Genomic DNA, 27910 nt, shown 5'->3' with positions numbered 1-27910 from the left:
TGAACCAAAGGCCTGTTGCCCAAGCAGAAATGGGAAAAAAATGCTCTGGGACCCCTTGGCCTTTCCCTGGGAGGCATTTATTTAGGAACAAATAAGGAATAAGGAGCATTTGCATTGCTGTGCGGTGCACGTGGACATACCTTCACCGCACTGTCTTACATCCAAATTATGCACGTTTCAACATGAACTTGTAATTAGCATGCACACGGTAAGTTTTAATGGTACTGAGAATGTAATCAGAGTAATTCAGGCTGAAATCCAGATGCAACAGCATAAGACTAAGTAGAAATACAAACATATCACAGAGATCCAATATCAAATCTACCAATTGTTACCAATCCCTACATAAAGTTACCCTCTCCTTTCCTCTCCCATTTAGATCAGTGTATCTTCAAACATTTGGGTTTAGATAACCCCAGTTTGATAGATGCCAGCATGCATTTGTGATCTGCACTGTATCCTTTTTTTTTTCTTCACACAGTTTTTCGGGGGATGTTTTATTTCATTTTTCTGTGCTTTTTTGGGCTTAACTCTTTGAAAATGTGCTTTGTTAGGGGTCTTTTACCTCTTTGGCTGTATTCTTCAGAATGGATAACCACAGTTCATAGTTTGATGGCTAGGGAGTGGTCACCTTGAGACCACATCTAGTAAGAGGTCTGAGACTTAGTGGTTGGGAGGCATGAGGCCAACTGGTGGAGGGAAAGAGCACCAGGGAAGGAGGTGAGACCACTGTTCGGGCCTGGGCTCTGCCTCCACTCCCCAGCGTGGGTAACCTTGGGCACCTCCCTTCACCAGCTTCAGATTCCTCATCTACAATGAAGAGTTGGGTTAAAAAGTCTCTGAGTTTCCACCTGACTCTCTGTAGCATGTTGTGTCCGGCAAAAGACCCCTTCCTCATCTACCACACTCCAGATGACTGGGTGGGCTCCTCAGATGTAGTAGTTTAGAGTGAGCTTCCAGAAGCTCCAAGACCAGTAAGGTGAGCTGCCTTGGTCCTGGGCTGTGGGTGGCCCCAAACATTGGGGACCAGGCGGCCATGTTTAGCTAGAGGCCCACTGCCCTTGTTCTGTTTCTTGCAGGTCCCAGAGATGGGTCCGGTTATTGAACTGTGTGTACAATTAATAAGGGAGGTGGAAAACGCAATCGAACAAAAGCACACTTATCTGTCCGATCCCATCTTTTTTTCCCCCCTAACTTTTCATTATGGAAAATTTCAAACATACACGAAAGTAAAGAGAACTAATTAACATTATGTGTGAATTGACACATGTGTCTATCTTCTGGCTTCAACAGCTATCAACTCATGGCCAACCTTGTTTCCTTTACACCCTCAACCATTGCCCTGGCTGCTTCCCTCAGATTCTTTTGAAGCAGACATCAAATCATTTCTCCCACAGATATTTTAGTATGTGTCTCTAAAAGACAAGGATTCCTCTTTTAAAACAGAACCACAATACCATCATCCCACCAAAAAACCCCCAAAACTTCAACATAATCAAATATCTAGTCAGTCTTGACATTTCACCAATTTCCTATAATTAAAAAAACAAAAACAAAAACAAACCACAAAACACACAACTGGTTATTTAAATTATCTAGCCCTGTCTTTCTAATCTTCCTGATCACAACCTTCCCCTCCTGCTACACTGGAGCACTCAAAGTCCTTTGAAATATTTAATGCACTTGCATCTCTGGTCTGACAGTGCTAATACTGCTCCCACCCTTATACCCTGTCCCAACATCTTTCCCTTTTTCCCACCTACTCAAATCCCTTGCAATTTTTAAGTCACAGTTAAACTACGCCATGCCCATAAGAAGCCCTCCTAATCGTCAATCCAACAGAGAGACACCTCTCCCTCCTTTGAAATCCTGGAGTATTTATTGTTTTGCTTCCATCTTTTTATTTACTGCCTGGTAGAATTAGTTGTTTTCCCACATAAATCATCATTCCAATTCCAATAAGTTCTCTGAGTGTCATGACTTATAATTTTTTGAATCTCTCCATAATTATTAGCAAATTATATTAGTTACAGTCGGTATTCAAAGTATCCAGTGATCAATTAACTACCTCTTGCCAGGTACACGAAGGAGGACTTTTGCTTTGAGAAGCCATCAGCTTGGTCTCCCCTGCTCCTTTGTAAATACTCTGACCTCATTATGAAGGTAACTTTTCCAGCTTAAAGGCTCATTAGGAAACTGTATAAGCTGTGTGCGTTGTTGCTCAGAAAAAGGCCTTCCCCAAGGAGAGAAATCTTGTGAGAAAGACTGAGTAAAAGAATGGGCTTCCCAGCCTGCAGGTCAGTGGTCACAGGAACACTAAAGGAAGACCTACTCAGGGTAGACAGCCATCTCATCACACTGATTGAATCTGTGTTATGAAATGCAAGTCTAGTGGCATCTCCTTGGCTGGCAGAAGCTCAAGGTAAGTCAGAAGAGAATCCATTAACTGGTAACATATGGCAGAAGATGAGGTATCAATCTTGTTTTCAATAACACAATATCAAGACCCCACTGGGTTCTCCAAACATGTTTCGTGAATGTCAGTGACCCTCAGCAATTACAGAATGGCCAGAAACTAAAGGATCTTCTCTAAGGTACACCCCACCCCTCAATCCTGCAAATGTGTGTGTTTGTGTTGTACTTGAGTGGTTGGGAGGGCAGGGTTGGTAATGCTGGGTAGAGGCACCTAGTCTCTCCATTAAAGGGGTGTGGTGAGGCAGAGAGCAACATAGCCATTCTGACAGGTGTGAGGTGATAGCTCACTGTGGTTTTGATTTGCATCTCTCTGATGATTAGTGATACTGAGCATCTTTTCATGTGCCTGTTGGCCATCTGTATGTCTTTTTTGGAAAAATGTCTATTCAGATCCTCTGACCATTTCTTAATTGGGTTGTTTATTTATTTATTTTTGATATTGAGTTGTATGAGTGCACATTTAAGGGCAGCAGAGTGCCCAAGGACTTTCTACTCAGTTCTCACGCTCTGTGAAGACTTATTAATGTGCCTTGAGGAACCAGTATTCTCTCATTCATCAGGCAGAAGTCATGTTATTTTCTTAGGGCCCAGCTAAATTCGTGGGTTTTCATCAGCCCAGAACAGAATCAGCTCTGAATTTAACCATTTATACCTTACCCAAATTATAAGATACAGTTTAAAAACTCTCTGTTAACAAGTTAACACATGTTGCTGTACTTCCTCTGCAAAGGATTATTCTAGGATCTGGCTCAAGTCTTATTAAGATCGTTCAGAATGGGATGAACAATAGCTATTTGATGGTATCCTTCCTAAAGCTTCTTGAAAACCAATTTTCAAGAGCCCCAGCGTGTTAACAGTGATCAAATTATGAGATAAACCATTTTTTCTCTTGAAACAGAAAGAAAGCTCCTGGCTTCTTGAACAGGAAAAAGGTAAAACTCTGAGGTCACATCAGACATTCTCACAATAAGGCGGCTGTGTTTGTACCCACTGTGTGCAAGGAGGCAGACAGGGAGAAGAGACAGCCCTAAGGATAATACATGTTCTGGCACCAAACAAAAACACCTTTAGAAAGAGCCGGCATGAAGAGCTGTTGAGAATAAAACTATCCAGCTGCTTTAAAATCATATTCAAATTGTAGGTCAAGGTGAAAATGGCTGTGGGCCAAGGCAGGTTTGAGACGAATGGTATGAATAAGTCAATTAAAATAGGAAGGCTTTCATACAGAATCCAATCAGCAAAATTCACAGGAGTCTTTATAACTAATTATAATATATCTGTTAGAATAATTATCAGAAGTAGCAACCGATACCCCACTTATTTAAATCTCAATTACCATAGCAGATTTTGTAGCTGTCAGGTAAAAGCTGCAGAGTCAAACTACATTTCCTGAAGCTAAATTTATAATCCTTATGAAACTTGAAACTTTTACTATGCTCCAGAGCTTTGTAAAATAAGAGACACAAGCCACTTGTCACTGTTGCTATGAGAAAAATGTTGACGTCACACATTTCTGGAGAAGGAAGGAAAATGATAGGTTCTTACCAAGTAATCATCAGGCTTGATACCAAAAAGTTCTCTGAAATATCGGAATGCTAGTGGAGCATATGTCTTAAATCTGAAGTCTGGGTAGTGATGTGCTGGGGTCAGATTGCTCCCTTCACTGCAGTTAAAATGTTAAAAAGAAAAAAAAAGAAAGAGAGAGAGAGAAGGAACATCAGCAAAGACAATTTTGACTTCAAATTCTAGCTCTATTAGTCCTGTGCCAATTTCCCCTCTAGGAAAACATCCCTTGATACTGGGTCTCTCTAAGCTCATGTCACAAAGGCCAGTGGGCATCAGGTAAAAACAGATGCTAACGCAGCAAGGGCCACTCCAAGCAGGCATCCCTTGCCAATCACAGTGTGTCTTTAGCCTGAAAATTCATCATCCCCCTCTGCCTCCTTCCTGGGAAAATCTCTCCATTTTCCCCAATGAAACCACTGTTGTAATGCTTTAGGTATAAGATCCAGGGCTTAGTGTTTGGAGCAATGTCAAAAATGCATTTTTTTGGCCATGAATTTTGAATGTTGGACAAACATTTTAAACTAGGAATAAGTAAAATAATTTAGAAAATATCTCACCAACACAGAGAACCATCACAGTGGAAATAGATGGGTCCTGAATCTGAACTCTTTCTTACATCCGTAGTTACAGGAAAAAGACCTTAGATATTTTACGGATTTTAAAACCTGATTTCCATTCCCATATATATCATTATCTTTTTTTCCCTCTTCTGGGTTCACCTTTGAAAATTTTTGTGCAAAATTTATGATATATAAAAGGTATAAAGAAATCAGTGAATACTCATGAACCTAAAATGCTGCTTAAGAATATTATTCATATAGTTGAATTGCCTTCTGTTCTTTTTACTGATCATATACCCGTCCTTCTCCTCAGAGGCAGCCACTACCCTGAATTTTGATGTTTATGATGTTTACCATTCATTTTATTCTTTGACTACATATATTTCACATGACATCAGAAAAGTCACCTAATGCTTCATTGTAAGAAATTAGAACAATGCAGTAGAATAATATACTTTTATGTAGAGGTTCAGGATCTCTTTTTACCACATTCTACATGGGACACTGAAGGCTGATTTTCATGGATGTTACACAAATCAACTGTGCAAATAAAAAGGCTTTTAGCACACAACAAGCACTTGGAATCTACTACAATTTAAGTTTGCTGAGGTCAGTCAGAATTTTGTATCAGCGCCTAACACACGGTAGACGATAAGTATTTTTTGAGTGAAAAAATGAGTTTTCAAGATAATGCTAATTCAGTAAAGTTGATTCTTAGCTGAAGCTTAGGTTCAAAAGTCAACATATAAAGTCAAAATCACCATAGTTAAAGATCATCCTTGATCTGTTCAATGTACCCAGTGTGGCCAGGTTTTCCCCTGCATGGTTACAGATGACTGTTCCTTTTGGTGAGTTCCAGAGGAAGTAGTTAGCTTGTGTTGTTAGGGGCCATCCTCTTATAATAAATCTTACCTGGAAAGGCCAGGACTGCACTCAGGCAGCAACAAGGCACGCACAGGAGGGGAGTGACACAGGAACGGAGGAGAGAAGAGCTCATGTATGGAAGAGCCCCCATATCACCTGCTCATTTAAATGGCTATTGTTGCCCTAAGTAAGTACAGCTGAATATTCATAATGCTTGTAAGACATCCAGGTATGGTATTCAAACATTGCCTCATTCCATATTTTGGGATTTATGAGGAGACATGCACTCAGTTACAGCTCTTATGGGATTGCCAAAAGGAATGATTTTGGAACTTATATGAATATAACTTGAAAACATGCGCTATGTAGACATAAGAGGTAAAAGCAGAGGTTCAAAATGACCTCTGACACCCTTCTTCACTGTTGCAAGCAAGTAAAAATAATCACAATGCCTTGGGTTCTGAAGCAGGCTATTTTCAGTGGGTTAAGAGTGTTGCCAATTTTTTAATTTGTTCCACTCTGTTTTCTCCTTTCAATCTCATGCAAAGCAATTCATTCCATTACAGCAGATCACCTTCAACATTCAAGAGTAAAATAAAACACCCGTTCCACTTACATGGAATTATTCTTTAAATGATTTATTTCCATGCAGTTGGGGGGCCCAAGATTTTATTAGAGAGGATACAGTATTTTTTATTATCATTTTCATTTTTGGTTACTCTGAGCTTCTTGGGTTGTTCACCTTTCCCTGAAGCAAGTATTAATTACAATAGTTTTCCTTTGATTCATATCTCCCTGACTACTGTGGTTTATTCAGCAATGGTGTAAAAAGGATAGTGTTAGGTTTCCTTGGCGATGAGACAGGCAGACACATGCGCGCATGCACGCACGCACGCACACACACACACACACACACACAGAGAACATCTCTGGTTAGAGAAAGGGAACATTCGTTTCTTTAGGTATCCACCCTGACACAGCTCGTATTAAAAGCCACTGCATCACTAAAAATGAGAAAAAAAAAAAAAACTGAATCTAGCTAGCTTTGGGCCACATTAAGATACAGAGAATGGTATGGGTCAACTGTGAGACAGGCTTGCCTGTATGGGGTCATCAATAAATTGTATTTGTATAAATGGAGATGATGAAAAGGGGGCAGGGATAATACTTAACACAGGCATTACAGAAAGTGGCAATTTCTTCACAGCATAATTAACGTATATTAATAATTAACTGCTGAGGTTATACAATCTTGAACCTCTCCATTTGCCTGAATGGAGAGGAACATTCCCTAACAGTGGATCATAAGACATCGCCACTTTTTTTTCTCGTAGTAGATTTTAGCTTATGAATTCTGCTTTCCTTTGACACACATTAAGACTTTGCGTTCTGTCAAATCATACTGGACACCCTGTATGGGAGTTAAGATGCTCCTGACTTCCTGTAGTCCAGGGAGACCTGGGTTCCGGTTCCATCTCTGCCATTTACAAGCTGTGCTCTCTGAGGCCTGGTACTGAGCCTCTAGAAATAACATGGCAAAGTGGATGGAAACGTGAAAGGCCATGCACCTGGCAAGTGGGGAGCCCTCAGTGCGTCTGGATGATTAAGGCTGTGTGGTGACGGGAGACAGCCCAGGGTTGGACACGTCACGTGGAGAATGAAGTGACTAACGGGCTTAAAAAGAAAAAAAAAAAGGGAAAAAGAAAGTGACAAAATGAGAAAATATTTGCAACTCATATCACAAAGAGCTAATCTCCCAATACAAAGAGCTCCAAAATACAGCAAAGAAAAAGACCCAAAAGTTATATATGTAAAAAAAAATAGCCAAGGGTATAATCAGGCACTTCACAGAAATGGAAGTATAAATGACTTACGCATACGAAAAGATGTCCAACCTCATTTATAACAGAATAAATGCAAATTAACGGTCACCGAGATATCATTTTCTCTCTCAGATGGGTAAAAATTTAAAACTTGGATATAGCTCAAGGGAGACTGGCACCCTGAGACACTATTAGTGGGAAAGTAAATTGATACTTTTCCTTTGGAGGACATTTTCACAACCCCTGTCAAAATGACAAATGTACATAACTCTTGATTCAGCAAATGCATGGCTATAATTTACAGTACAGATAAACTACTGTTTGTACCTGGTTATTCACTATAGCACTGTTTGTAAGGACAAAGGATTGGAAGCAACTTAGATGTCTCTCAGAAGGGAACCAGTCAACTTAATTATGGTTCAGCCACACACTGGAATACAATGCAGCTATTAAAAAAGAACGAGGAGGCTTACGTACTGACGTGGTGAGATCTGAGACAGATTAAGTGAAAGAAGCTTGATGCAGAACACTGTGTATGACATGCCACCATTTGTATACAAAAACAAAAAATATATCTTTGGCATGTATCTGCACAAAAAATCCTTGAAGGATATACAGACCCCAAGTAACAGTGATCACTAGAGTTAGACAGGTAATAAAGGCACAGGGATGAAAGGGACACTTTTCACAGTATTTCTTCTAAAAGCATCATGAGGGTTAACGCTTCTACATATTACTATTTACAACATTAAAATTTTTTTTTTAAGTTAGGGGTAAAAGCCATAACCCCAAAACAAAGCTCTGCACACTGGGTACCACACAGCAGAAGGGTTTGCTTCTGCTTATTAAGCTGCGCCAGTGAGTAACAAATACCAACTCGGCATGAATGAAGTTCTACTGAAGGAAATGCAAATTAATGGGCTGTTGGCTCCAGCTGGACTTTGTCAGGAGGTACAGGGCACAAGAGCAACACCAAACAGCGGGTGCAGTGAGGATCAGCCTGCAGACACTAACCTGCTTTTCTGAGGTTGGGCACTGGCAGACCTATATCAGGTACCAGTGTGGGTGCTGGTCCACTGACGCCCAGCACAGAGGTTCCTCTGCACGTGCACGAAAGGCTAAGCCAAGGCAGTAACACAACCGCAATCAGCATTAGTCTGCTGGCCAGTGGAAGAGGTCCACCAAAGACTCCTTCAGGCTTTCCTTGCCAGAGCCTGGGCGGTAGCCATCAGGAGACTGTCCGGCACCTAGACTTGCTCAGCAAAAACGGACTCTGCTGGAGAGCAGACTTCTTCACCATTTAAGACTTATGTTTCTTCAATCCATTTATGTAGTGATTGGGGAAAAAAAAAACTCCACTTTCCTGTCTTGGCATAAAATTGAGCCTTTGGAAATTTCAGCTGTGAGGTTTTCACCAGGGGTCTGACATGTTTGGATCCCAAGAGCTGGTAAAATTTCAACAATAAAAATCTGGAGGCCGACATGGGATTTCCAACTTGCTTTTGCCGAGTAAGAACCTAAACAAGTAAGCCAACACACAGTACTGTCCTATCAAATTATTAAAGAGAAGGTTTTGTTAACTCCACCGAAGGAGGAAGAAACTTCGACTAAAAAACTGTACTTTTCTCTATCTTGTCCTTTTCTCCCTTATTTCACCAGGAAGCAAAGTTTGATTATGGATCAGCTCTGGCATTTTGATATTCACTCTTCAGAGGAGTGTTCAATTTTTAATTTAACTAAATTTAATTTAAAGTTAGTGTTCGAAAAAAATAAAAATAAAAAAAATAAAGTTAGTGTTCGTCTTAAGTCCAAAAGTACGTTATTTCTTAATGGCAATAAATGTTTCGGATTATACAACGCTGAAGCTTGAGGAAGCATTAGCCACCATCTGGAATTTCCCATTTAGCAGATAAGGAAATCAAAGTCCAGGGAGGGAAAGTACTGACTGAAGCTAGTCAGGAACAAACAAGAGGGGAGATTAGATCCACATCAGGGCAGTGGAAAAGTCACAAGCAGTCAGCTTTGCTTTAACTTCAATTTAATGTTCCTCGGTTAGTCTTCCTTTTCAGGATGCAGTTACAGGCTTCAGGTACAACCTGCCCAAATACCCCAACTACTTCCCCAGGAGGGCCTCAGGTAGGCTGAGTCCGATTAGCCACGCTGGGGTTCTCATCTGTATGTACCGTGAACACCCAGCTTTGTGTATGTGATTTTAGAGCCTGATAACCAAGCGCTATTTTTGGCAGCACTGGGTGGAGAGATTTGGTGCTAAGCAACGGGGTGAAACTGATTAAGCATCTCCAGGACCCTTAAGGGGTCCAGTGTTGGCGCTGAGGCCCAGAGTTTTGAGGTTTTAGAGGCAGCATTTTATATATGGTGAGCTTCCTTGGTTTCAAACTGAAACCGACAGTTAGTGGGTTTGCGGCCTCCTGGCAAAACAAGTGGGTCAGCAACTCCTAGGTGACAGATTCATCATGAGGGATTGGCTCATGCGATTATGGAGGCTGAAAAGTCCCACGATCTGCCATATGCAAGCTGGGGGCCCAGGAGAGCTGGTGGTGTAATTCCAGTCCAAAGCCGAATGTCTGAGAACCAGGAAAGCCAGTGGTATAAGGCCTGGTCCAAGTCTGAAGACCCAAGAACCAGGAATGCTGACATCCCAGGGCAAGAGAAGATGGATGTCCCAGCTCAAGCAGGGAGTGAATTAGCCCTTTTCCCACCTCTTTGTTCTATTCAGGCCCTCAACAAATTGGATGATGCCCACCCAAACTGGTGAGGTGATTTTCTTTACTCAGTCTACTGATTCAAATGCTAATTTCTTCTAGAAACATCCTCACAGACACACCCAGAAATAATGTCTTATCAGCTAACTGGGTATCTCTTAGCCAGTCAAGTTGACACATAAATTTAACCATCACAGCAAACATGACCACACCTCCCATGAGGCAGGATAAGTGAACGGTCCTTTGTCCTAATGTACAGATGGTGATACTGAGACAAAGAAAACGTAAGTGCAATACAATTGGACAAGTGACACTACAGTTCAGTAACAAACTAGTGGTGGCAGCCAGTCTTCAGAGTAGACCTTTGTAAGTCAGGGTATGAAGAAGCAACTTTAAGCATTATTAATTGCCTCTGCCAACTCAGGCAAGGTAGAGATCGCTCAGTTTTCACATATGACTATTTAACCTGTGAAACAGAAATTGGTCCTCTCTCTTGCCAGATTAGACAGTGCTCTTGAATGGAAAAACAAAACAAACATGAGAAAATAATAGACATACCCCCCTGCTGGTGCCAACCTCCTTCTGCTGAGCATGTCTGTGATGGGTACCCCGGAGCCGCCTTGTGAAACACGAGCCTGCACCATCTTTTGAGGCGAACCAGCTGACAGCCAGTCTTTAAAAGTCAGTAGCTGAAGACAGCTTAAATTCCAAAACCAAAGAATGATGCATTCTGGGGTGTCACTTACTGGGAACATGTGATATCGTTGTTCATCATCTAAATGTTAAACTTCTCAAGTAGTTATTACCACACTGGGAAATTACGTTTTCAAGGCAATTTCAAATAAGTTAAAATGTTATGTGATATTCAGTGCATGCAATAAATCTTTCATTTTTGAGTTAAAGGAAGAGGTATATAATTTTTATTGACAGAAAATAATTTTTCCCCATCCCCACTACATAAATGTTGAACAAATATTTAAAAAGTTTTGACTTGAAGGGACCTTGTGTTATTGGCTTGTCCAGTGACAGTCACACCTCTCATTTAATCCTGAGAAAAATATTCTGGCAGCTTTGTGTTCTATCCACATCTATATAAAACCTGGTATGGAATGTCTGTATAGATCAGGGGTTGGCAATCTTTTTAGAGTCTTGTTGCAACTACTCAACTGTGCTGTCGTAGTGCAAAAGGAGCCATAGACAATATGTAAGTGAATGGGCGAGGCTGTGTTACAAGTAAACTTTATTTAAAAAAAGAGGCAGGGGGCCAGCTTTTTCTCTTGAGCTGTAGTGTGCTGACCCCCGGTACAGATAGATTCTTGGATGAGTTTATGACAGTGAAACTTGAAATGCAGGTGGTTGGCTAGTCTGTCAAAACCATAACGTCTAGCACTGATATCTGGCAACACTTATATGCACCTTTGACATATATGTTTGCTTGTCATTTAGAATAATGTTTCGCCCTTACAGTAGTTCTGTGGAATTCTCTCCTCTCTTTGAGGGTATTCCCTGGAGATTCAAATAAATCCCAGAGAGCATCCATCAACCTAAGGGCAGTCTGTGCTTTGCAATGGTCCTCACATCAAGCTAAACTCCATTTCGTAAGTGAGGAGATGAAAATTCAGGAGAGCTTTACAAATTCTTTGGTTAGATAATTATTCTTGAATATGGAAAGATATATAAACTTTTATTGCCAGCTTTCCAGAGAAGGCAGTGATGGTGCCTCCTGCAGGGGAGTAGAGGGATGGATTCAAGCTGGTTGTCAAGGGGCCAGACAGGTAGATTTAGTTTCATAATTCTAGATTTTTTTTTTTTGATTCAAAAATGCAGAAATACTGTTCCTGTGCCTTATCACCATAGTGTCGGGAGAAACAAAACTTTGGAGCCAGCCATCCCGGAGTTCAAATCCTGGCTTTACCATTTATTGGTTTATCACTTGGGGTTAAGCCACTTAACATCTCAGGGTCTTAGTTACTTCATATATAAAATGGCTTTTTTGATGGTAAAGATGAAAGTAATAACAATAATTGAATAATGTATATTATATAAATATTATTAATAAAACTATGCTTGGTCCATAGTTGGCACATAAACTTTGCCTCCTGTTGCCAGTTCAGGTTCAGGTTTACATGGTAGAAACATTATAAAACATCCTCTTTCTTCCTAATTCCATTTACACGGGAACATTTATCTGCAACCCTGAGTTTCTGATCATGGCACAGAATGTGGGGTCAAAAGATTAAGATATGATCATGGTTCTCTTACTCATCTACTTTGTGATCTTGGAAGATCATGGAACCAGATAGTTGAAAAGGGTATTATATCATCCTTCAAATCTTAAACAGGTCCAGAGCTTTCTCCATCTACAAAATGAAATAATCTGTAGTGCAAATACATAATATCTGAAAATAACTTTGAGCCACTTTAAAATAAAGAAATAAAAAATAACACAATGCACTTTGTTGCTAAGGGAAACAGAACCAGCAGCTTCCTAGCAGTGCTAAATTAAAACATCTCAAGTCACCCTAATCAATTAGTTCTATGACCCAGATAAATGCATTGAATTTTAGAGCCACCAGAGACTTCAGAATGTTTCAGCTGCTTCAACAAGGGCCAGTCCTGCCCACCTTTCTCTACTCATCCACAGGCATATGGGCAGGTAGGGAAGGAGCATTATTTGGCCCCTTTACTGAGTTATAAATGACATACAATAGAGTATAAAGTTTATTAATCTTCACATATGCATATACCAGTGAAACCACCACCATGATCAAGATACTGAATTTATCCATCACTTTGGGGGGCATTTTGATTGCTACAGTTACTGGCATGGCCTGGGGTTGACAAATGTGCAGTCTTGCACAAAGAATTACCTCATCCAAAAAAAGCCAATAGCACCTCCATTGAGAAATACTGGGTCCAATCCCTTTGCTAAACCAATGAAGAAACTGAGCCCAGATGAGGAAACTGAGACAAGACCCCATGTAAGTTTCTTCTGTTTCATATAAATGCATCTGGAGCACAGATGTTCTTTAAACAAACAATACAGTATCTGCTGAAAGAAATTTTTGCCTGAATCAAACGTTTAATGTCATATTGACATATAAAAGCTATATATGTGACAATGGACTCCTCTAAATAGGGTCAGTTAGCTGGGTACTCCCCTCACCAGTGACATGTGTGCCATTCAGCGGCTGCTGTTGCTATCCTGGAATATAGAGTTAAGGTCAAAGATACAGAATCCAGCCAGGTCCAACTCTGGTTTCTTACTCCTGAATAAAAAGGTGAAAAAAAATCTCATTCTTGTCTTAATCATAACGATGCAGTATGCTTATGATAAATTGTCAGTGAACAAAAGGAATCAAGGCACTCAAAGGGCCTAAAAGTGCCTATGAAGACCTCAGTTATGTGCTCCTTGTTGTACATATCTCATACAGTATCATGTATAATTCAGTTGCTAAACAGATGTAATTTTGATATTTAAGATATTAATTTAAAAATCATTTAGGGTTTTATGAGCTCCAAGAACAAAACTTGGTATCAACTAGAACAACTGTCACTCTAAAATGGGAAGCAATGTGCTAGCTCGGTGGTTCTCAAACATTTATGTGCTTAGAATCACCTGGAGCAAATGTTAAAACAGGTTCCTGGGTCCCAGACCCAGAGTTTCTGATTTTGTTGATCTGGGGGGGAGCCTAAGAATCTGCATTTCTAACAAGTTCCAGATGGTGCTGATGCTGCCGGCCTGGGGACCGTATGCTTGGGCCATGGCTTCCCGCGGTTCCTATCCATGGTTGGCTCTGTTGATTGGACACTATGAGCAGAAAAGATCAGCCAGGATGGAGCACCCTGCCCTTCTTTGTACACCCATCCTGAGCTGTAACTGCTCCAGCGTCCTGAACTCACCGCCAGCCAGCCTCTTACAAAAGGCCTCCGCTCCTCTTGTTCTTTGCAGTGGAAGAAAAAAATAAGGTTGGAATATTTGGGTAGAGGCCCTAGAAGACCATGAGAATTAGAATATTCTGGAAACACATTTACAGGAATTTGAGCCTGATTTACAGGAATTTGAGCCTAACAGAACATACCGAAAGATTAAGATAAACTCATAATCTCCTGACTTTAAAGAGAAAAAATGGTTAATACCTACTTTTTTGGAATGATAGATTGTTAAAAACAAACACAACGGACACTTTCCAGCTATAGAAAGAAGAGCAGTGTCATGGGCAGACAGGATTCTATCTTAGGCCTTGGAGTTGTCCGTTTTCGCATGGAAACTAGTTCTTGTGGCTGCTAGGGAAACCTAGAGAAGCACACTTTAAAACTTGCATAGACCACCTTTGTTGTTCAGCCCAGAGCATTTAAAGCAAAATGAAGCTGTCTGGGTTCATAGCCGACTTTCCTTTATCTATGGGCTCTGTTGTGACTACATGGACACCCTCACCTAAAGGTTTTATTTCTAGGCAGTTGACACCTGGACATAAAAATAAATGTAAGTACCATTTCCCTGAAGGTTTTTTTTAAAAAAATAAGGCAATGAGAACACTGAGAGGAAAAGTGTCAGTCCAACCATTCTCACTCAAGCCAAATAATAATTGATAATAAAATTGTCTTATTTTGGAGAGAAACAGTTATTTTAAAATAAATGACAAGTCAATCCTCATAGCCCCAAAGAAAATATAATTGCCCCCAAGCCCCCAAATTAAATATCTTTAATTTTATTTTTTTGAAAAGTCCTGTCTGTAGTAGCGACATTTCCGATTTAATAACGAGTAGTTCTCTTCCTATGTTAAGCTAGTATTAGACTTTTAAATTATTTATTTGTTTATTTATTTTGGTAAAGCATGTATAATATAAAGCTTACCATCTTAACCGTTTTAAAATGCATAGTTATGTGGCATTATGTCCATTTGTATTGTTGTGCAACCATCCCTACCATCCATCTCAGACTTATTAGTTTAATTGATTTCCCCCCGCCCAGTATAATAAAGTTAGAGGTGATATGTATGGCATCAAAATAGGGGGATCCTCATAAGTTTTCCGGAGGAAAGTTAAGTTAAAAGAGGAGATACATGAGTGTACTCAGATAGGAGGCCCAAATGTGCATCCCCCAACTCATCTTTTAAATTAGGGCTAGCAAAAACTTGGCACCAGCTGCTGCGTCTTGGGTGCCCTCTTTTTCTAAACCTATGCAGACATTACTCTGTGATTACTGTACTCTTTCCCACTGAATCTCAGAGTCCTTCTCCATAGGGTCTTCTAGGCATTATCACAACTAATTAATTACAACTGGCCCAAAGGATGAACCTTATTTACCATCACCATACACAAATGCAAGACACCTGATGCAACCGAAAGTAATAATCATTTGGATTGCTTTTGGGCAAGCCAAAGGTCTAACATGAACATCAGTACATGATGTACACATGCATGGATAACAAAGTCGTGTACTGGTAGAAAAGTCTTCAATATGGGGATGTCACAACGAAGGTTCCTTAGCATGGAAATCATCACAAGTAACAACGTTCTTACCTGGGTAGGAACACACTTTCCACCACATAAAAGTCTTGCATGAGAACATCTCTATCTGGCTTGGAGGTGAGATTACCCACTGTGTATCCTATTCCCAGCTGAATAGCACCTTTGATGGCAGATGATGCAGTCTGCAGGGACAACAAGGATTTCAGCGTTAGCCTCAGTAGTTGGGGTCTTGTTCAATGTCACAAGCAGCAAAAACAGGAGAGTGAGGTTAGATTTCCTTTCTTGCTCCTAAGCAAAGAGGAAGCTAGGTTTGGAAAGATGACAGGCTGCTTCTTTTAATGGAGAGTACTTTCCAAACATCAAGGACACTTCTTGCCATGAAATTATTTTGGTGGTAATCTTTCCTATAAATGTTCCTAAGGTCAAATTACAGTCCAAAATCTCCATCTTTCTTTTATTAAGAACTTAGAAACTTGGTAGAACACTTGCAATATACAGAATTATAATTTCTACCAAAGGATAATTGATACCATTGCATTTTTTAAAAAAATCAGAAGTTCTGTAACATACCTATGGATCAGGAAGAGTATTTGTCTTCATAAGAAATGAGAGAGCAAAAAATAATTTGAGCCTTTGGAATATTTAAAATTTTTTTTAAAACATCTTTATTGGAGTATAATTGCTTTACAATGGTGTGTTAGTTTCTGCTTTATAACAAAGTGAATCAGTTATACATATACATATATCCCCATATCTCTTCCCTCTTGCGTCTCCCTCCCTCCCACCCTCCCTATCCCACCCCTCTAGGTGGTCACAAAGCACCGAGCTGATCTCCCTGGGCTATGCAGCTGCTTCCCACTAGCTATCGGTTTTACATTTGGTAGTGTATATATGTACATGCCACTCTCTCACTTCGTCCCAGCTTACCCTTCCCTCTCCCCGTGTCCTCAAGTGCATTCTCTAGTAGGTCTGCGTCTTTATTCCCGTCCTGCCCCTAGGTTCTTCATGACCTTTTTTTTTTTTTTTTTTTAGATTCCATATATATGTGTTAGCATACGGTATTCGTTTTTCTCTTTCTGACTTATTTCACTCTGTATGACACACTCTAGGTCCATCCACCTCACTACAAATAACTCAATTTCGTTTCTTTTTATGGCTGAGTAATATTCCATTGTATATATGTGCCACATCTTTATCCATTCATCTGTCGAAGGACAACTTAGGTTGCGTCCATGCCCTGGCTATTGTAAATAGAGCTGCAATGAACATTGTGGTACATGACTCTTTTTGAATTATGGTTTTCTCAGGGTATATGCCCAGGGGTGGGATTGTTGGGTCGTATGGTAGTTCTATTTTTAGTTTTTTAAGGAACCTCCATACTGTTCTCCATAGTGGCTGTATCAATTTACATTCCCACCAACAGGGCAAGAGGGTTCCCTCTTCTCCACACCCTCTCCAGCATTGTTTGTAGATTTTTTTGATGATGGCCATTCTGACTGGTGTGAGGTGATATAGAAGACCTAAATAGACATTTCTCCAAAGAAGATATACAGATTGCCAACAAACACATGAAAGAATGCTCAACATCATTCATCATTAGAGAAATGCAAATGGAATATATAAAGTTTAATTTGAAAATTGCTTACTCGTTTTGCCATGGGTCCATAATCAAAATTTCCTTCACTGATCTATGATAAAACACATAGCATTGGAACACCAATATTTCCAATTTACTACTTTTCTAATATTAATCCATAATTAAATTGACAATGTTATCTTGGGGGAATAACGTGTGTGTGTGTGTGTGTGTGTGTGTGTATGTGCATGTGCACATAAATAGTTTTAACCAACATAATAGGAGAAACAGCAGAATAACTTAATTTAGGAAAATCAGAATGCATTCATCTTAAGGGTGAAAGTGTGGCATATTTTTATGCCTTGCACTGTTTAATGTAGTACCATGTACACAGCAGGAGATAAATAAATACTTAAATCAGTGGTTCTCAACCAGGGACATCTGACATTGTCTGGAGACATTTTTCGGTTGTCATAACTGGTGATGGTGGTGGTGTTACTACTGGCATCTAGTGGGTAGAGGCCAGGTATGCTGCTAAACATCCTTCAGCACACAGGACAGCTCATAACAAAGAATTATCGAGCCCCAAATATCATTAGTGCTGAGGTTGAGAAACCATGCCTCAAATGAATGTAATAAAGATCATCTGTTTTATAAAAAAAAATATTCCTTTTGAGTTACCATTTTCACTTAGCAAATCCAAGACCCATCTCCACTTTCCCACATGCCTTTTTTTTTTTTTTTTTTTTTACTTCTTCTTGCTTTTAATGTCAAAAAACATATCTCCTTGAAAAAATGTATCCTCTTGATTTCTTTGATAGAACATGGTCCTGGGCCTACTTCCACCTTTTCTGATAGTCTCTCATGTCTTCACTAACTTCTCATATTTTATTTGTTATAATTGCAGTGTCCCTAAAAGTTTGATCCTTGATCCTTAGATTTCCTTAATTATGCAATCAATCCATTCCTAATGGCTTCAAATACTGGCTCTATGCATATGACTCTCAGACGTTTTAAACCTACTTGGATGCTACTCTATCATCACAAACACAGTATATACGGCACCAAACTAAATTTTATCTTACAACCAATCCACCGTCCCCCCCCCCCCCCCCCCCGAGACTGGTTTCCTCTCCCAAGGTTCAGTAATCTTGTCAACCAAGGTTGAACCCAAAACAAACCACATCTTGCACAGGGCTAGGTCCCCAATAAATACTCGCTAACTTCCCTTGAAATGGCCACGATCATTCATACCGCTCAGTCACCTCCACTATACAAGCAGTAACAATCACTTTCCCATGGAGTCATCGTTTAATCGCTCTGCTTACTTCACTGCAAATATTACATCACCCTTAGTGTGAGGACAACTACCTACCCCTGTCCCTGCAGGAGGTAAGAGAAACGTCTTGGTGTTTTTCTTTTTTACACATGCCGTTTTACTTATGATCCCAGAGCAGCAAGATGGCAAAAGACTGAGAGTCAAGCCCAAATAGTGTAACCAGTGCTTAAAAAACAAAAAGTTGCTATTTTAATACTCCCGCTCTGAGCTCAGCAATGCCAATTGGCATCAGTGACCTTTTGTACCAACAGCTCTGACTTCTGAAGGCTGAAATGAATTTTTCTCATTTTAACCTCACATAAAAATTCAAGAGATTTCTCTTCTCCTATCCATCACTCAGGGCAGTACGGCACAAGACATGACATCAGCATTTTCCAGAGGACCCAACATCCTGAAACGTTCTGTTCCAGACCTATCAACAGACTCACATGCTCTCAAACTGCTTTTCCTTCCCCGCACCCCACCCCGGATCTGCTTCCAGAACTACCTGGATTTCTGCTTAATTCAGTCACTTAGGGCTTCTTGGACTGGAACATCTGTCAAACATGGAGTACCCAATTCTTCGTCAACCACCCACCACGTCCCCCCTCCCACGCCCCCAGGAACAGAGGGTGGTCAAAGGTGCAGGAGGATATGTCTGGTATTTTCAAACCTTAGAAAGTCTGGGAATCACTGGGACACTTGTTAAAACAGACTGAAAGCAAAACTACAGAGACACTGAAAAGATCAGTGGTTGCCAGGGGCTGGGGGAGGGGAGGTGGAGCACAGAGGATTTTCAGGGCAGGGAAAATACTCTGTACGATACCTTTGTGATGGATGCACATAATTATGCATTTGTCTAAACCCACAGAATGTACAACACCAAGAGTGAACCGTAATGTAAACTATGGACCTTGGGTGATTATGATGTGTCCATGTGGGTTCATCGGTTGTAACAGTGCACCCCTCTGGCGGGGGATGCTGATAATGGGGGAGGTGTGCATGTGTGGGTACAGGGGGTGTATGGGAAGCCTCTGTACCTTCCTCTCAATTTTGCTGTTAACCTACAACTACTCTAAGAAGCAAGTCTTTAAAAAAAAAGTCATTAGGCACTGAGAAAAAGAAAAGCAACTTACGGGTTGCATCTCCAGAACTTCTGATTCTGAAAGTCTGCGGTGAGGCTCAAGCATTTGCTCTTGCTCTAAGGAGCATTAAAAAAATCTCTGTCCTGTGGTATAAGATTAAATTTTGAATCCCCGAAGGAATAAGATTTTGGAAAGGACCCCGCTGACATCTGTTTAGTTAAACCAAAAACCAGACTTGTAATACTATTACTTTCCTTTCAGGCTCCTTAAAATTCAAGTGCTTTGAAGAGAGATATAAAAGAAATCATAATAAAGTTAATCTTTTTTGATCAACTATTTGTGCCAGGCACTTAATGTATAGATGACAACAATTATAATCACAATCTACCATAATCATAGCACACACTTATAGAGTGATTACAAAAAGGCAGGCACTATTCTAAGTGCTTTTGGTTACATTAACTCTTGTATCTTCACAACGACCCTGTGAGGTAGGTACTATTATTATCTCCATCTTACTGACTCAGGAAGGTTTAGTAACTTACACTAGGTCACACAGCTAGTGAAGAGGTGGAGCTGGGACTCATACCTGGGGAGTTTGGCTCCTGAGTCCAAGTTATAAAGTACATGTTAGAATCTCTGACCTCATTTAAGCCTTCCAAGGACACTGAAGAGTAGCGACAATCACACCCATTTTACCGGTGGGGATTTAAGGCTCAGCAAAGTTAACTGACTTGCCCCACTCACATTGTTAGAGTGTGGTAGTGTCTAGCTGCAAAACCCACGCTGCTTCCGTGTTTCTTTTTTTTTTTTTTTTTTTTCAAAATGAGCCTGGAATCAGAGTTGGAAGCTCTCTATTAAGTCTGGCTGTTTGACCTCAGCAAAGGAAGCAGCTCTGTGGGAGCCATTCCTTTTGATGAAAATAGGGATAAAATATTTTATTTGCTTCTAATCATACCCAACCATGGGTAAGCCTAAGAAAAACTTGTAAACCACTTGGTAAACCAGGATGAACTCCATTGTTAAGGTCACTACTAATAACATGGGGAGGTATAAACAAAAGGAGATATTTTGCTGCCACGGGAGGATCGTTACCGCAAGGTTTCCTCCTCCCCATCTTTGTGTAAAATTAAATCCTTTAGCATTGATGTATTGGGGTATAATTAAAAAGCATCTTGTCTATTTCATGGAAACGTCTCATTGTATTCACTGTGGCATGTGGTTTTTAGGGCCACCAGCAGTAAAGGCCCCATTACCTGACATTTTCCCATTGGACATCAGGTGCAGTGGCCAGGATGGAAGAAACCATAGTATTTTCTGACACAATCACTCTTGAGCAAGATGTGCTTTAAAATTACAAAAACACTTTGAAATGCTAGCTGGAGAGTCTCTGATGAGCAGACTAGTAAATCATGATGACAAAGAACCTGTTGTGTGTAGTGCCGGTGTCTGCTCTTCTAGAACCAGCAGTTCTTTCCCTGAACACTCTGAGGGAAAACTCCTCTCCTCCTTCCTCGGGGATGCCACCAACAGAGTTGGTGAGTCTGTAATGAGTCGGCAGCTTCGCACACACACACTCAGTCCCTCCAATTTTCTCTGTGTGGCTTTGCATATGCTCTAAATACGCTGAGACGTGACCATTTCCCCTTTGACCTCTGTGAAAACGTAGAGGTTTAGATTTCAGAACACAGCCAAACAGAGTCTATTTTTAACTCGGGGCTTTTTTCAAGGGCTAAGTGGAGGCAACATATTGTGTGGATACTAGGAACACCTCTAAAGCCTTTGATACTTGGAGAAAGAAGCAGGCAACACCACAAAGGCAAACCACACACACTTACTTCCATAGTTCCTCTTTACTAACCCAAATTTGTTCAGCAATGATGGCAATACTAAGAAGAAAATTAATGTCAGCTTGCATTTGGATAATATGTTATGGTTTTCACAATATTACTTTTTTAAAAAAATTTTTTTATTTACTTATTTTGGGGTGTGTTGGGTCTTCGTTTCTGTGCGAGGGCTTTCTCTAGTTGCGGCAAGTGGGAGCCACTCTTCATCGCGGTGCGCGGGCCTCTCACTATCGCGGCCTCTCTTGTTGCGGAGCACAGGCTCCAGACGCGCAGGCTCAGTAGTTGTGGCCCACGGGCCTAGTTGCTCCGCGGCATGTGGGATCCTCCCAGACCAGGGCTCGAACCCGTGTCCCCTGCATTGGCAGGCAGACTCTCAACCACTGCGCCACCAGAGAAGCCCACAATATTACCTTTTAATGATTGCATTTGATTGTCACAATTGTTATGTGGGTAGGTAGGGTTTTAATGCCCATTTTATAAAGAAACTGTGGCTCTGGATGATTACCTTGACCTAAGTCCCCTGGCTAGTATGTGGTAGAGCTAGGAGTGATATTCTGGTCTAGAAGGTACCAGTTCAGTGCTCTACCAGTGTGCACTGCTTTACCTGCCTGAATTTTCTCTGCAGGAGATAGATCTGATTGAAGCCGAGACATACTTGAACCGTGAGATAATAATGATACTATCAATGAGACTAAGCATCTATGTAAACCCGCTATTAGGGGAGCAATGATCCCGACAACAGTAAGATTTTAATGCTCTTACATTGGTTACAGGAAACTGCTTTCTATAGTGCATTGTCTATGAAATTAGATCACTTAATATGCAATCTGATATCACCGGCTTTAAAAAGGAAGTATTAAAACATTTCAAGTCAACAGCATTTTCCTCCCTAAGGTGATCTGATAACCTAATTACAGGATTATAGCCAATATATATGTTACCAGAGTGATTTTTAAAAAAAGCACAGATCTAATCTTGTCACCATCTTGCTCAAAGCCTTCTAATGGGTCTGTAGTATCCTCACCGCAGGATTAACTCCAAATACCTTAGCTTGACACGGAAACCATCTATGATATTAGTCCCTCCGTACCTCCCACTGACTCCTGCATGCCAACATAAAAAAAGATCCTAAACACACACACACACTATCCTTTGAGCAAGGGGACCTTACAGGTCCATGAACCCCTAACAACTATGTGTGAAATTTTCTGCTATGTGCATTTTTTTCCAAGGAGGGGGTCTAATGCTTTCTCTTTTTCTCAGAACATCCATTTTCTCAAAACCACAGATGTAGAGAGGCTAATTCTAAGTCAGAGATGTTTACTGAGAAGTACCTTAAACTAGGCCATTAAAAAAAAATGGTTCAGTAACACCTCTTAAGAGCAAGAGGAGACAATCCTTGTTCAGCCCGGGAGACCCCGGCCCCTCTTTCCCATCTGACAGCTCAAGTCCAGTTCTACGTTCTCCCTCCTGTCTCTGAACCTGAACTCAACAAAGAGGGCAGAGATTTCTTGCTCATCCCAATGACAAAATTAAGGAAAAAGAAAGGGATAGCTTGCACAAAACCGGCTGTAGGACTATGGACATGGGATAGTTGGTAAGCAGGCAAGCCTAAAGCCTTCTGAAAGGAGGTGGGACTGCCTCTCACCTGCAGGTTCCCCAACCCATTTCTCCAGTCCCTCCTTGTTGTGTTGGTTTTCTACTGCTGCTGTAACAAATGACCACAAACTTTGTGTCTTCAAACAACACAAACGTATTACCTTACAGTTCTGGAGGTCAGAGGTCCTAAAATCAAGGTGTTGGAAGGGCTGCGTGCTCTAGGCTGTAGATGAGAATCCAGTTCCTTGCCCCTTCAAGCTTCTAGAGGCCAATCATATTCCTTGCCTCGTGGCCCCCTCCTCCATTTTCAAAGCCAGCAGTATCTTCAAATCTTTCTTAATCTCTCTTTGTCTCCCCTCTGCTTTTGTCATCACACCTCCTCTGATTCTGACTCTCTAGCCTCCCTCTTACAAGTACCTCTGTAATTACATTGGGCCCATCTGGATAATCCAAGATCACTTCCCCATTGCAAGATCTTCAACTTAATCACCTCCGCAAAGTCCCTTTTGCCAAGTAAAGTAACATATCCACAGGCTCTAGAGATTAGGGTGTGGCCATCTTTGGGGTCCCCACGATTCTGCACACCACACTCTATTTCAGGTTTGACTCCAGCATTTTTTCCAGGGTTGCCCAGGCAAAGAGAAGAGCTCCCCTCAGAACTCCATTCAGTCACATGCTGTTCATTCGTTTAACAAAGATCTGAGAATCTTCTGTGAGCTAGGCACTGTGCTAGATGTTGGGGAAAGCATAAACCAAAAAAAGACACTGTTCTTGCTCTCATGAGAGTTTGTAGTCTAGTGGGTGAAAGAGATATTAAAGATACACATTCATGAAGGAGCTTCAAGATGGCGAAAGAGTAAGACGCGGAGATCACCTTCCTCCCCACAAATACACCAGAAATACATCTACACGTGGAACTGCTCCTACAGAACACCTACTGAACGCTGGCAGAAGACCTCAGACCTCTCAAAAGGCAAGAAACTCCCCACGTACCTGGGGAGGACAAAAGAAGAAAGAAAAAACAGAGACAAAAGAATAGGGACGGCACCTGCACCAGTGGGAGGGAGCTGTGAAGGAGGAAAGGTTTCTACACACTAGGAAGCCCCTTCGCGGGCGGAGACTGCAGGTGGCAGAGGGGGGAAGCTTCGGAGTCACGGAGGAGAGCGCAGCCACAGGGGTGCGGAGGGCAAAGCGGAGAGATTCCCGCACAGAGGCTCGGCGCCGAGCAGCACTCACCAGCCCGAGAGGCTTGTCTACTCACGTGCCGGGGCGGGCGGGGCTGGGAGCTGAGGCTCGGGCTTCGGTCGGATCGCAGGGAGAGGACTGGGGTTGGCTGCGTGAACACAGCCTGAAGGTGTTAGTGCGCCACAGCTAGCCGGGAGGTAGTCCGGGAAAAAGTCTGCAGCTACCGAAGAGGCAGGAGACCTTTTCTTGCCTCTTTGTTTCCTGGTGCGTGAGGAGAGGGGATTCAGAGCGCCGCCTAAACGAGCTCCAGAGACGGGCGCGAGCCGCGGCTATCAGCGTGGACCCCAGAGACAGGCAGGAGATGCTAAGGCTGCTGCTGCCGCCACCAAGAAGCCTGTGTGCGAGCACAGGTCACTATCCACACCTCCCCTCCGGGGAGCCTGTGCAGCTCGCCACTGCCAGGGCCCCGTGATCCAGGGACAACTTCCCCCGGAGAACACACGGCGCGCCTCAGGCTGCTGCAATGTCACAGTGGCCTCTGCCGTCGCAGGCTCGCCCCGCCTCCTCTGTACCCCTCCCTCCCCACAGCCTGGGTGAGCCAGAGCCCCCGAAGCAGCTGCTCCTTTAACCCCGTCCTGTCTGAGCGAAAAACAGACGCCCTCAGGCGACCTACACGCAGAGGCAGGTCCAAATCCAAAGCTGAACCCCGGGAGCTGTGGGAACAAAGAAGAGAAAGGGAAATCTCTCCCAGCAGCCTCAGGAGCAAAGGATTAAATCTCCACAATCAACCTCATGTACCCTGCGTCTGTGGAATACCTGAATAGACAACGAATCATCCCAAATTGAGGAGGTGGACTTTGGGAGCAATGATATATATATATATATTTTCCCTTTTTCTCTTTTTGTGAGTGTGTATGTGTATGCTTCTGTTTGTGATTTTGTCTGTATAGCTTTGCTTTTACCATTTGTCCTAGGGTTCTGTCTTTTTTTTTTTTTTTTTTTTTTTAGTACAGTTTTTATCACCTGTTATAATTGGTGGATTTGTTTGGTTTCATTGCTCTCTTCTTTCTTTCTTCCTTTTTTTTTATTACTTAAAAAAATTTTTTTTAATAATTATTTTTTATTTTAATAACATTATTTTATTTGATTGTATATCATTTTATCTTCTTCTTTCTTTCTTTTTTTTCTCCCTTTTATTCTGACCCATGTGGATGACAGACTCTTGGTACTCCAGCCAGGCGTCAGGGCTGTGCCTCTGAGGTGGGAGAGCCAAGTTCAGGACACTGGTCCACCAGAGACCTCCCAGCTCCACATAATATCAAACGGTGAAAATCTCCCAGAGATCTCCATCTCAATGCCAAGACCCAGCTCCACTCAACGACCAGCAAGCTACAGTGCTGGACATCCTATGCCAAACAACTAGCAAGACAGGAACACAACCCCATCCATTAGCAGACAGGCTGCCTAAAATCATAAGGCCACAGACAGCCCAAAACACACCACCAGACGTGGACCTGCGCACTAGAAAGACAAGATCCAGCCTCATCCACCAGAACACAGGCACTAGTCCCCTCCACAAGGAAGCCTACACAACCCACTGAACCAACCTTAGCCACTGGGGGCAGACACCAAAAACAACGGGAACTACGAACATGCAGCCTGCGAAAAGGAGACCCAAAACACAGTAAGTTAAGCAAAATAAGAAGACAGAGAAACACACAGCAGATGAAGAGCAAGGAAAAAACCTACCAGACCTAAAAAATGACGAGGAAATAGGCAGTCTACCTGAAAAAGAATTCTGAATAATGATAGTAAAGATGATCCAAAATCTTGGAAATAGAATGGAGAAAATACAAGAAACGTTTAACAAGGACCCAGAAGAACTAAAGAGCAAACAAACAGTGATGAACAACACAATAAATGAAATTTAAAATTCTCTAGAAAGGATCAATAGCAGAATAACTGAGGCAGAAAAACGGATAAGTGACCTGGAAGATAAAAGAGTGGAAATAACTACTGCAGAGCAGAATAAAGAAAAAAGAATGAAAAGAATTGAGGACAGTCGCACAGACCTCTAGGACAACATTAAATGCACCAACATTCGAATTATAGGGGTCCCAGAAGAAGAAGAGAAAAAGAAAGGGACTGAGAAAATATTTGAAGAGATTATAGTTGAAAACTTCCCTAATATGGGAAAGGAAATAGTCCATCGAGTCCAGGAAGCACAGAGAGTCCCATACAGGATAAATCCAAGGAGAAACACACTAAGACACATATTAATCAAACTATCAAAAATTTAAAAAAAGAAAAAATATTAAAAGCAGCAAGGGAAAAACAACAAATAACAGACAAGGGAATCCCCATGAGGTTAACAGCTGATCTTTCAGCAGAAACTCTGCAAGCCAGAAGGGAGTGGCAGGACATATTTAAAGTGAGGATGGGGAAAAACCTACAACCAAGATTACTCTACCCAGCAAGGATCTCATTCAGATTTGATGGACAAATTAAAACCTTTACAGACAAGCAAAAGCTAAGAGAATTCAGCACCACCAAGCCAGCTTTACAACAAACACTAAAGGAACTTCTCTAGGCAGGAAACACAAGAGAATGAAAAGACTTACAATAATAAACACAAAACAATTAAGTAAATGGTAATAGGAATATACATATCAATAATTACCTTAAATGTAAATGGATTAAATGCTCCAACCAAAGGACATAAACTGGCTGAATGGATACAAAAACAAGACCCGTATATATGCTGTCTACAAGAGACCCACTTCAGACCTAGGGACACATACAGACTGAAAGTGAGGGGACGGAAAAAGATATTCCATACAAATGGAAATCAAAAGAAAGCTGGAGTAGCAATTCTCATATCAGACAAAATAGACTTTAAAACAAAGACTATTATAAGAGACAAAGAAGGACACTACATAATGATTAAGGTATCAATCCAAGAAGAAGATATAACAATTGTAATTATTTATGCACCCCACATAGGAGCACCTCAATACATAAGGCAAATACTAACAGCCATAAAAGGGGAAATCGACAGTAACACAATCATAGCAGAGGACTTTAACACCCCACCATCACCAATGAACAGATCATCCAAAATGAAAATAAATAAGGAAACACAAGCTTTAAATGATACATTAAACAGGATGGATTTAATTGATATTTACAGGACATTCCATCCAAAAACAACAGAATACACTTTCTTCTCAAGTACTCATGGAACATTCTCCAGAATAGATCGTATCTGGGGTCACAAATCAAGCCTTGGTAAATTTAAGAAAATTGAAATCGTATCAAATATCTTTTCTGACCACAACGCTATGAGACTAGATATCATTTACAGGAGAAAACCTGTAAAAAATAGAGACACATGTAGGCTAAACAACACACTACTTAATAACCAAGAGATCACTGAAGAAATCAAAGAGGAAATCAAAAAATACCTAGAAACAAATGACAATGAAAACACGACGACCCAAAACCTATGGGATGAAGCAAAAGCAGTTCTAAGAGGGAAGTTTATAGCAATACAATCCTACCTTAAGAAACAAGAAACATCTCAAATAAACAACCTAACCTTACACCTAAAGCAATTAGAGAAAAAAGAACAAAAAAACCCCAAAGTTAGCAGAAGGAAAGAAATCATAAAGATCAGATCAGAAATAAATGAAAAAGAAATGAAGGAAACGAGAGCAAAGATCCATAATACTAAAAGCTGGTTCTTCGAGAACATAAACAAAATTGATAAGCCATTAGCCAGACTCATCAAGAAAAAAAGGGAGGAGACTCAAAT

General features: G+C 41.2%; 1 protein-coding gene across 2 annotated transcripts in view; it reads right to left on the bottom strand.

Moving 5' to 3' along the window:
• Positions 1 to 27910, bottom strand: part of PIP5K1B (phosphatidylinositol-4-phosphate 5-kinase type 1 beta) — a 324042-nt gene that overhangs the window by 148415 nt on the left and 147717 nt on the right. For both annotated transcript variants that reach the window (XM_059924862.1, XM_059924863.1), the window contains exons 4-5: positions 15538 to 15668; positions 4021 to 4138 (exon numbers count right to left, since the gene is read on the bottom strand). In XM_059924862.1, the coding sequence (XP_059780845.1) occupies positions 4021 to 4138; positions 15538 to 15668 (249 nt within the window). The remainder of the gene's footprint in view (positions 1 to 4020; positions 4139 to 15537; positions 15669 to 27910) is intronic.

The sequence above is a fragment of the Balaenoptera ricei genome, chromosome 6 (assembly GCF_028023285.1).
Source record: "Balaenoptera ricei isolate mBalRic1 chromosome 6, mBalRic1.hap2, whole genome shotgun sequence".
NCBI lineage: Eukaryota > Metazoa > Chordata > Mammalia > Artiodactyla > Balaenopteridae > Balaenoptera > Balaenoptera ricei.
This window is presented reverse-complemented; position numbering and strand designations above follow the sequence as displayed.